Raw genomic sequence first — 11,945 nt, forward strand, 5'->3', positions numbered from 1 at the left:
GATGGAATTGGCAAAACAGTTGGATGATCTCTCTTCAAAGGGATTTATTCGACTGAGTGTGTCTCCTTGGGGAGCGCCAGTGTTGTTGGTAAAGAAGAAGGACGGGAGGTCCAGGTTGTGTGTAGATTACCGACAACTAAACAAGGTGACAGTGAAGAATCGTTATCCGATGCCTCGGATAGACGACTTGATGGACCAACTTCGGGGAGCAGTTGTTTTCTCGAAGATTGATCTGAAATCAGGGTATCACCAGATTCGGGTGAAGGAGGCTGACATTCAGAAGACGGCATTCAGAACTCGATATGGACATTATGAATATCTCGTGATGCCATTTGGAGTTACTAATGCACCCGCAGTTTTTATGGACTACATGAACCGTGTGTTCAGGCCATTCTTGGACAAGTTCGTGGTGGTGTTCATAGACGATATTCTAATTTACTCGAAGAGTAAGGAGGAACATGAGGAGCATTTACGTCAAGTGCTAGAGGTGTTGCGGAAGAAGGAACTCTATGCTAATGGAGGAAAGTGTGAGTTCTGGATGGAGGAAGTGAAGTTCCTTGGTCATGTCATATCTAGCAAAGGTGTGGCAGTGGACCCCAGCAAAATTGAATCAGTTTTGGCATGGGAACAACCGAAGACAGCAAGTGATATCAGAAGTTTTGTTGGGCTTGCTGGCTACTATCGGCGTTTCGTGAAGGATTACGCCAAGTTGACTGCACCGTTGACTCATTTGACAAAGAAGGATCAACCGTTTGCGTGGACGGAGAAGTGTGAGGCAAGCTTCCAAGAAATGAAGAAGCGGTTGACCACCGCACCTGTACTAGCTTTGCCAAAGGAGGGAGAACCATACGACGTGTATTGTGATGCGTCGCATAATGGTTTGGGTTGTGTGATGATGCAAGAGAAGAGGGTGATTGCTTATGCTTCGCGACAGTTGAAAGTCCATGAGAAGAATTACCCTACGCATGATTTGGAGTTGGCTGCTATAGTGTATGCTCTCAAGATCTGGAGACATTACTTGTATGGCAGTACGTTCACGATCTATAGTGATCACAAGAGTTTGAAGTACTTGTTTGATCAGAAGGATCTGAACATGAGGCAGAGACGGTGGATGGAGTTTCTGCAAGACTATGAGTTCTCATTACAGTATCATCCGGGGAAGACCAATGTTGTAGCTGATGCTCTGAGTCGAAAGGCTATACATGTATCCTCGTTGATGGTCAAGGAGTTAGAATTGTTGGAGGCTTTCCGTGATCTGAGTTTGAATGTTGAACTCGCACCGGGGAAGCTGAGCTTTGGAATGGTGACGGTGTCTAGTGGACTCTTGGATGAGATAAAGTCGAAACAAGAGACCGATGAAGGGTTGATTGAATGGCGCAAGCTTGTGGCACAAGGAAAAGCGTCTGAGTTCGCTATTGGGAACGACAATATTCTGCGTTGTAAGGGACGAGTTTGTGTACCCAATGATGCAGTAATGAGGAAGCTGATCTTGGATGAAGGTCACAAAAGAAGATTGAGTATTCATCCGGGGATGAATAAGATGTATCAGGACTTGAAACTTCATTCCTGGTGGCCTGGGATGAAGAAACAAGTAGCTGAGTATGTGTCGACATGTTTGACGTGTCAGAAGGCGAAGGTGGAACATCAGAAACCAGCAGGAAAGCTGCAGTCATTGGATGTCCCGGAGTGGAAATGGGATAGCATTTCCATGGACTTCGTGACGGCGTTGCCGCTTACACGAAGGAAGTTCGATGCAATTTGGGTTGTAGTTGATCGATTGACGAAGACTGCTCACTTCGTGCCAATCAATCTGAACTACAAGGTAGAGAGGTTGGCAGAGATATACATTGCTGAGATTGTACGCTTGCACGGTGTGCCATCTAGCATTGTGTCGGACAGAGACCCGAGGTTTACCTCGCGTTTCTGGGAAGCTTTGCAGCGGGCTTTGGGAACCAGGTTGAAATTGAGTTCCGCTTATCATCCACAGACGGATGGGAAAACCGAGAGGACCATCCAATCCTTGGAGGATTTGCTAAGATCTTGTGTGCTGGATCACAAAGGCAGCTGGGATGAGATGTTGCCATTGATCGAGTTCACTTACAACAACAGCTTTCATGCAAGCATAGGGATGGCCCCTTATGAAGCGTTGTATGGTCGGAGGTGCCGTACACCCTTGTGCTGGCATCAAGATGGGGAGAACTTGATTGTTGGACCTGAATTAGTTCAGAAAACCACAGAAGAGGTGAAGCGAATCCAAGAGAAGATGAGGGTTTCGCAGAGTCGTCAGAAAAGTTATGCTGACAATCGCAGGAAGGAGTTGGAGTTTCAAGCTGGAGATCATGTCTTCTTGCGGGTTACCCCGATGACAGGTGTCGGAAGGGCGATCAAGTCAAAGAAGCTTACTCCAAAGTTTATCGGACCGTACCAGATTACGGAGCGTGTTGGACCCGTGGCGTATAGGATTGCCTTACCGCCGTTCCTATCCAACATACATGATGTGCTGCATGTGTCGCAACTTCGGAGGTATATGGCTGATAATTCTCATGTGATTGAACCTGATGATATTCAGCTGAAGGATGATCTAACGATGGAAATGCCGCCCATCAAGATCGTCGACAAAAGCACCAAACGCTTGAGGAACAAGGAAGTATCCTTAGTGAAGGTTGTATGGAATCAAGCTACGGGCGATGCGACTTGGGAATTAGAGGATAAAATGCGGAAATCACATCCCGAGTTGTTTGTAGACCCTTAAGTTTCGAGGGCGAAACTATTTTTAAGGGGGGTGGTATTGTAAGGCCCTAAGTTCAATTTGGAACAATTTTATGGAAGTTTGAATAAAATTGAAGTTTTTGGCTATGTTTGATAACTGGCAGATTAGAACTGTCAACTTGTGTTAATTTTTAGAGGGTCTTAACGACTTCATTTGGGAAAACTTCCTTCATGAGAGTTGTAGCCCTTCAAGTCTAGAAAATTCTCCAAGTGGTTTCGTGTCGATCCGATATCTGTAGCTCTAGATATCCCCGTTTTAGTGAACGTAGTTCCGGCTGTACAGTGCCAGCGGGATTATTACATTGTTTTTCTTCTAAGTCCGAATTTAATTATGAATTTACCTTTGAGGGCTTAGGTTTTAGTAAGTTTCAGGTCTGATTAGGTAATTAGACTGGTGGGTTAAGGTTGGACTTGGGTCGGGCTTGTGGAAAACAAAACCCTAGCCCACTTGTGGGTTGCATGGGATTTTAGCCAAGGGGGGGGAAACCCTATTCTTCCACAATCAGAAAACAGAGATACACTACAGCACTTTCACGTGAAAAACAAAGAGAGAACGTGTGAGAGAAGAGAAGGGAGCCGCCGCCCAAGCCACCACCATTGTCGCCGGTCACGCGCGCGAGCAAGGGGGAGAGCGCGAATAGAGAGGGTTTCGCGAAGGAGAAGGAAGGTGAAGGAGACTTGGACAGCAAGAGATTGTTCTTCCAAACTTCATTCTCTTCTTCTTTTCAGACCAAGAACCCAAGGTAAGGGCTGGTCCTAGGATTGGGTAGATTGCCTAGGGTATTTGCCATGTTTTACTATGAGAAAAGTCATGAACATGATTGCTTTCGCAAGAGTTTTGTGTTCATGATGCTTGCTGTTTTTTTTCTGCCTTGAGATCTTGATGTTTTGCTTCTGATTTGAGATGAAATGTTGATGCCATGATTCTCCATTATTCATCACTACAAATACCGTTTTCTTCTATGACTTTGCTTGATTAAAATGATTGAAGATTTATATGCTTAGATCTGCCTTTTGTGCTAGAATTGATGGTTATCTTGGTTCTGGAAATTTAAGCATGATATATGATATATGATATGTGGTTCTTGCTGCTGGAATATGGTTTAAAACTCTGGGACTTGAATGGTTGAAAAATTAATTTGAAGGCAAAAGTATCTCTGCCAGTTTCCTGTACTGGACAGCGAGTTTTGGAGCTTAATTACACCTAATTCGGGGTCTCAAATGAAAAAGGGATAAACTGGAAAATTGTAGATTTTCGAATTGGCTTTCTATGCATATAAAGAACATAATTTTTGGTCTAGTAATGAGGTCTGGAGGTCGATCTTAGTGACTGTTGCACCTGCTGTTCTTCCTGTACCGGACAGCAAGCTTTAAGGCCTAATATCACCTAATTCTGGATCTCAAATGGAAAAGTGATAAACTATAAAAGTGTAGAGTTTCGAATTATCTTTCCAGTCATGTATCATGTGAATTTTGTGGCTAAGTATTGCGGTCTGTAGACCAGTTTTAGTACACGCTGCACCTGTTGTCCAAAAACACTAAATTTGAGAAATTGTTGGAAATGTTAGTAACATGTGATTAGAGACCTTTGTGAGATTTTTATATGATGATATCTGTAAACTGAGCCTCTGGAATTTGTAAATAATTTGTGAATTTGGGAGGCCCTGATTATTTCTATGCTTTGCATGAAGTTTAGTTGTGACTTGTTTAGGAGGTCGCTCACCCAGCTGTAATTCCTCCTAGTGTGACTGTTATTTCTTGACGTTGTAATCTGATACGATATTAACTCATAAGACTCTAGGATTGACATTAGAGCCTTAAACACCAAGAGAATGAATTTATAACTCGCTTGCAAGTAAATGTGAATAATTTGGACATAGGTCTGGTTAGGACTATGGACCATGAGAACAATGGTTCCGTTAGAGACAAAACGGATAACTTGCACGCGAGGGTGAATGCGGTTTGAACCGTGATGTTATGACTTGTGGGTGTCTGACCCATGGTGTGCTGTGGTCGTTCCAAGGAACGCCATGATGTTGTGAGCTTTGCTCATGGTGTTGTTCGTCTGCTGGACGAATGGTGTTGGATCCAAGGTGAAAGGTGGTTGTGTGAAGTGAGATTCCGTTAGTAACTGACTCTTTCCCATAAAAGACATATAATGTACTTATATTATATATGTTGTTGTTGATTTTGTCATTATCATTCTTTTTGTTGGACCTGACCCTGCTTGTTTGCTATGTGTTTATTTGGGGGGGGTAGATGGTCGTGAAGATAATGGCGATGACTCATTCTTGGGAGTTGATGCTACGTGACGTGCCAATACCGGAGGACGACTACACTTCAGAGGAAGAGGAAGAGACTAAGGAATAGGGTTTTGGTTGAGAGTCTTTTGTTTTCTGTTGGGGTTGAGAGTTTCCGAAGTGTTGGTATCGAACAATTTTATTGCTTAAATTCGAATGAACAAGTTTTGATGTAATCTTTATTTTCATTCAGGCCTTTGATTCGTACTCTTTACAGTTGGTTATTTAAAAAGTTTGACGATGTTGGTTACTTCCGCGTGTTTTTGGAAAGGTTATGTTTCAAGAGTTTTCGTAAAATGAGAGGTTTGTCATTAATTGAAGATTAACAAGTGAATCGACGAAAACTCTTTACGAAAATGGGTTAATTAGTTACTGAGTAACACTCGAGAAATCGGGGCGTTACATATTGGGTGGGATAATGTTATGTTAATTTTGGTTCTATGTATTGGAGTTTATTATTTTGGTTTCAGTCGTGAAAGAGCGTGATTTTCAATATATATATATATATATATATATATATATATATATATATATATATATATATAATTGTAAATATTTATATTCACTTGGGGATTATTGTCCCAAGATTTTATTTAAACATATTTTATCCTATAAAAAATAAATTTAATAAATTATTTATTTAATATAATGAAAAAACATTAAGTTAATTTGAAATATTTTACGTAAAGTAATAATATTATTTAATAAATTTAAATTTATCTAACTTTTGTTATATGTTTTTTCTATGATATGTTTCCTCAGTTTTTTTTAATTTTTTTATTAATACTTAATATTATCACTATTTTTAATTAATAATCTTTTAGCAAGAAACTGAAAAAGTTGATAATTAATAGTTAATAAAATTAATAACATAAAATAGTTATCGATAATTTATTACTATTGTTAGCAAGACAAAACTTAAGTTAATTTTAAGAATATTTTCTAAATTATCACGAAAAAGTATTATAGTTCATATTAAACCACATACGAAATGATTAAGGATTTTAAAAATAATTTCCAAAATATATATTTACAAAATACATTTGACCATTATTGACTAATTTCAATATTTAACATATTTTTTAATATGAAAGATATTACTTTATATATTTTTTATCTTTTATTTATTGTTCAACTTTAGGTCGATAATTGATATTTTAACTGCTTCTTATATTTTACCATAAAAAAACTACTTCTTATATTCAAATAATAACAATTTTTAAAATTAATTAATATGGAAATAATAATGAAAATTACAATAGGTAAATGATTAATCTTGTCACTATATATTTTATAAAATATTTAGCTAACTTATTTTAAATATTATTGGTCCACCTAATATTATCGTGATTTAATCCAAACTTTACTAACGAAATTCTCATTTTTTTAATTTTTCGTGTTAAGCACTTGGATAAACACGTAAACTTGGGTTCTGCATATAAAAACTCTTTTAATCTTGCGGAAAGTGGGAACTACTCATAGGGCCCAAGACCATTCTGGAAGATGCAGAACCTGACAAGTAATTGCCAAACCACATGGCTTTACATATATTGAAGATTTATTTTTACCAATCGTAACTTCTCTAATTCGTCATTCTGTAATCATAAATTTATAGTTAACAAGAGTTTGTAATTATAAATTATTTCTCAAGAACCATATTCTAATTTTTTTTTACAGAATTTAGATATATAAAACTGTAGTATACTTGTACATCCGAAATCTCAAGTTTCAAAAGTAAAAACAATGTTCGGAAATTTGTGGTTTTGAAAGTTTACCAAGTTTGAGGTAAAATGATTTTTATATGTTTATATTATAAAAGTCAGTTATAAATTTCTATAATTGATTATCTTTATCGCATAAGCTACTTCCTCTAGCACGCTTCAATTCTTTGCATAAATTTCAAAACTAAAATCAAATTTTTAGTCGATAGTTAAATATCTATATCAATAAGAATTTAAGGCTTCCGTGGAACCGAAAAATACACTAACTCAAGCCTCAATGAAAAGTAATATGCTTGGATCACCTTTTCACTGTCCTCAAAATCTATTTGAACACCTAAAACTGCGTAAAAGTGGTTGACATTATAAAGGTGATGAACAAGTGGATGTTGTTGAAACTCAAATTCATAAAAAAGGGGCCGGAAAGCATTTTAAACATGCCATCAGAAGCAAAGGGCGGTGGAACTGAAATGGTTCGGCAAATGTTGAACAATATGGTAAAAGAGGACTTTTACAAATTATGCACTCTTGGTACTTTTACTTATTTATGCATTTTATTGAACTGATTTTTTATGAAGCTGGATCGGATGTTGAATTTATTTTATTAATGTCTTCTTGATGATTGTATGTGTTCTACACCGTACCATGACATAGTTTTATCAAGTTATGATCTCGACGAAATGAGTTTTCCTCTCTAAAATGAGTTCACAGAATCTTTCAAATCTGACAACCTTTGTGGAGAGAGCATGGAATCAACACAAATATTGCAGGGCCATTGTTGAAGAAAAAAAAGGTATAAAAGCAAAAGAGTTGAAGAGTAAAAGATGCTCTAAAAATGTCGTTGAAGAGTACTAAATATTGCAGAGCAAATTTATATATAAATATATATATATATGTATATATGACTTGTTAATAAAATATTAATTAAAGCCTTTAAAAATTGTTTGGTTGCTCAGTAATAAGAAACTCATAGTCTCGAATGGTAAGAGCTTCTTTTTTTTAAGTAAAATTGTATTAAAGAGGTACTAGGGGTACCTCAACCCATGGTTAAGGAACAAATAATAGGAAAGGAAAAGAAAGGTCCAAAGGAACTAGGGGACATATAGATTGAGTGGGGGAGGTTCGGGAATCAAACCATAAAGGGTGCAATTTATTTTTCTAATATAAAAATAAATAAAAAAACTCATAATAGCTTAAAGTTAAAGATGCTCTTATTAGATATCTTTCTCTTTTAATTTACTTCCATCAATATTTAAGGATGGAGGTGGAATGAGGTGTTCCTTCAATTTGAATTTGATGCCTCCGTTGATGGCAATACAGTGGCGGGGCACGGGGTGGTGGCGCGCGACAAGGATGCTGAAGTGTTGGCACTTGTGGTGTTGCATTCTGTGAAGGTTCTCTCTCTCGTGGTGGCCGAAGCTTTAGCATTCCGGTGGTCTTTGATCTTAACTTCTCGGTTAGGGTTCCGGCGGGTGTGTTTTGAGACCGATTGCCTTCAAGTATTCTAATGCTAGAAGAAACCACCCGATGGAAATTATTATTTAGTTTCTATTTTCAGAGAGTGTCGTTTATTTGCGAGTTCTTTTGATGTTGCTTCTTTGTCTTTTGTTCATAGGAGTGACAACTCAGTTGCAGACTATTTAGCTTGGAATGCTTCCTTCTTCTCTAATTTAGTTTGGGTTGAAGCCTTCTGGTGCTTTACCCGTTATAATTTCGGATGCTAGGGCAATATGATGCGATCCAATTTAAGAAAAAAAAAATTGAATTGTTCCCATCAAGTGATATATATATCTAAACAACTTCATGTTGTAGCCTCGTGGTTTCGGTGAGGGTCACTAGCATGCATTAAACTAAATAAATTGATAATTTCCTTCCATTCCCTTTTTCTCCTTTAATTTAATTAACGAACAAACTTGAATAATATCCGTATTCTTATTTTCTATATATAGTCCTCCACTGGCAACACAACGAAATCATCACCTCACCTCCAAACTCACATTTATACACTCACCATTCAACTGCAATTTCCTCTTCTAAATCATGGCTACCACACTGGTTCTCAAGTTTGCCTCCTTGGTCGTGATGTGCATGGTTTTGGGCTCTCCTTTCGCCGAAGCGGCTCTGCCATGTGGCCAGGTACAATTTACTGTTGCACCATGCATTGGCTACCTGAGGAGCCCTGGTCCATCTGTCCCTGCACCATGCTGCAACGGGATCAGGACTCTTAAGAACCAGGCCAAGACCATCGCTGATCGTCAAGGGGCTTGTAGGTGCCTCAAATCCACTTCTCTGAGCTTGCCAGGACTCAATCTTCCAGCCCTTGCCTCTCTCCCTGGCAAGTGTGGGGTCAACTTTTCCTATAAGATAACCCCCTCCATTAATTGCAACACGTATGATATACTCCTTTTCAATAAACATGAGTACCCTTAATTTCTTTGTTTGGATTGAGATCTTTCATTTTTCATTTGGTGTCTCATTACCGTCGTCTCACTAAGTACATTGTGACTGCAAAAATTAGATTAATCAAGATATTTCTGAGAAGATCTCTCTCGGATATATAAAATTAAGATAGAGACACTAGACCATATTTTATGTTTTGGTAGCACTAATTTATGCAAAAGGCGAAAAGCGCCGCCTAAAATGCATCAGAAATCAATTCGTCAATGTTGCTATAAAGAGTTCGTTTTAGGCAACACAATTTTTCGCAACACTAAATAAATGTCCCTTGTTTTATAATAGAGATCAAAGATCAATTATTACGTGATAATTATTGTTTATTCCATACAATAGGTTACCGTTTTTCACAGTGTTGCCATTATGTAAGAAAAATTGTCTCCAAAGGAATAGGTAACGGTAAAACATGAAACCATAAAAAAAATTTGCGTAAGTTTAGGAAACATTTTTCATATTTATGACTACGCTTTTGAACGGTTACTGAAAACAAAATATGTTGTGGTGATATTATGGTTGATAATTTGATATAGAAGAATGTTTGAAAACGCTAATTTTATGGCTGACTAGCAGAAATTGTTGTACTAAAATGTGTTAAATGTTAATCATAGTTTGTGCTAATTCCGGGGCAGATTTTGGAAAGAAAAAAATATTTTACAGCGGAGACATCTAAATCGGTTCAAAATTGCTATATAATACTAAAAAAGCCCTGCAATGAAAGCCATGCCATTTTTATGTGTAGTGGTCATAATGAACTTCGAATGCATGATATATTTATAAATCTAACATCAAGCTTGAATTTGCAGGGTAAACTGAGCCGCTGGAATTGCATGAGGGTATTTAGTTATCCTTGTTGAGTCTTGTGTAATAGCAATAATTAAGCAAAGAGAGAATAAAGAAGATGGTTAATCATATTGTATTTCGATCATAATTATATAATAAAAATCTCATATACTATGTCTATGTCTCTCTCGATTCGATTGTTGATTGTCTCCTTTGACGTCACTGGATTTCCCTATAATGTACTCATTAATAAAATTGAGTAATGCAAGCTAGTTCCTCAAATAAGTTTATGGTATTATATGTATTCATGTTTTTGTAAACCAACAGGATTCTGGAGTTGTGATTACACTTTTCAAAACCGATTAAAATAAGTGATTCTAAGACAAATAATCAGAATTAAATGGGGAACCCTATAAAACAAACAAAATCATACACAACAAAGATTAATGAAAAACTTGGCTAAACAAGTTTGTAGATCAAATATTGAGCACGATCGGTGATGACTCTCAAATTAAATGAATTTGGCGATCTAAAAGTTGAGCTGGCTCTAGCTTATCCAATAAAAACCACAAGCATGACATCAAAGCACAGTTGGACAGATGTTAGCGGCCGATATGGATGCCAAAAATACCCGTAGCCGCGGATAGATATCCATCACGGGTAGAAGTATATAACTGCAGGTTGGGGTACAAGCAGGCATGGAGGGTATTTGGTGCCCGCAGGCAAGGACGGAACCAAGGCTGTTTAAAAGGGGTGACCGCCCCCCATTAGTCAAAAAAATTATGTTATGTACTACATATATATAATGTCTCTGCCTCCTATGCTAGAAAAGGTTATACTATAAGTGGAAGCTTTGTGCACCACTTTGTGCCTTGTGTTACGGAAGTTTCCACATGAATGAAAGTGTAATTAATTAGCCTCAGTGTAATATTCACAGACACAAGTCACATTTTTGTCCACAAGTTAAAAAGCTTTTCAAAAGACAAGATTATTCTTTTATTTTACATGATTATTATTTACCCTTCCATTTGTGCCTTCCAAGTTCCATGCCGAGGCTTCCCCTTCCAAACTCATGGCTTTCCCCTAATGCTTGTTGCTTAACCTGTGAGATTGTGATTCAGCAAGGAAGTCAACTAGCCAAGTCATTCTCCTTCATGGTGTAACTGAAAGCAATTTTTTTACTTTCATTTCAAATTTATCTATTTCTATTTACCTTTTGATGCTAAGTTTTTTAGAGAGAAATAAAAATAAAGATTGTGCATCACTTCCTCCCAATTGTCTGCTATGGCCGATGGGTTTTGTTGGGAGAGGGATGTTACTTACTTTTATTGAATGAGTTATTTTGTGTAAAGAATTAGAGGAGATAGTAGGAGTGAGTTTTGTTCATTTAATCAATAAAACAGAGAAAAGACAGGGGGGGCTATGAATTGTATCAATGTGACTGTGTGAGTAGCATAGGAAATTTTAATATCCATTTGGCTTCAATTATTTCAATTGGTTTCAGTGTGACTGTGGGGTATTCAATTGTTTACTTCCAGAAGAGGATACTAGAATGAAGAGGTTGAATGTTTTAATTCCTGTGTTCGATCAAACTGGACTTGTTTTCATTTACTTGAACGTAACCAAGTGCAGCTCCGATTATGTCATTTAATTCATTTAATTGCAAAAGATAAAAGTCAATGTTTTTTTTTTTTTTTTATAAGCCATGGATATATATATTGAATAGAAGTACAAGGGGTACTTCAACGCAATACAAGTAAGAAGAGAAAAAATAAAGCTAAATACAACAAGAGCGTTCAAGATTCTAAAATCTAGAAATCTAAATGGAGCCTCCATGGAGAAAAAGAAAACAGAACTGCAGCATCAATTCCCAAATCTGCCAAAGAGAGAAGACCCAACTGCCACTAACAATAAACCCAAAGAG

General features: G+C 37.3%; 1 protein-coding gene and 1 long non-coding RNA gene across 2 annotated transcripts; both read left to right on the forward strand.

Annotated features, from left to right (window-relative positions):
• Positions 1-3,287: 3,287 nt before the first annotated feature.
• LOC130732269 (uncharacterized) lies at positions 3,288-5,270 on the forward strand. Its single transcript, XR_009016989.1, has 2 exons — positions 3,288-3,512; positions 5,029-5,270. It is a non-coding gene; the product is annotated as an uncharacterized LOC130732269 (long non-coding RNA).
• A 3,477-nt stretch (positions 5,271-8,747) lies between these two features.
• Positions 8,748-10,199, forward strand: LOC130728073 (non-specific lipid-transfer protein 1-like). The gene is made up of 2 exons (XM_057579410.1): positions 8,748-9,177; positions 10,045-10,199. The coding sequence occupies exons 1-2, from the start codon at positions 8,828-8,830 to the stop codon at positions 10,052-10,054; spliced, it is 360 nt and encodes a 119-aa protein (XP_057435393.1). The 5' UTR covers positions 8,748-8,827; the 3' UTR covers positions 10,055-10,199.
• The last annotated feature ends 1,746 nt before the right edge of the window (positions 10,200-11,945 follow it).

Source organism: Lotus japonicus, chromosome 1 (assembly GCF_012489685.1).
Source record: "Lotus japonicus ecotype B-129 chromosome 1, LjGifu_v1.2".
NCBI classification, from domain to species: Eukaryota; Viridiplantae; Streptophyta; class Magnoliopsida; order Fabales; family Fabaceae; genus Lotus; species Lotus japonicus.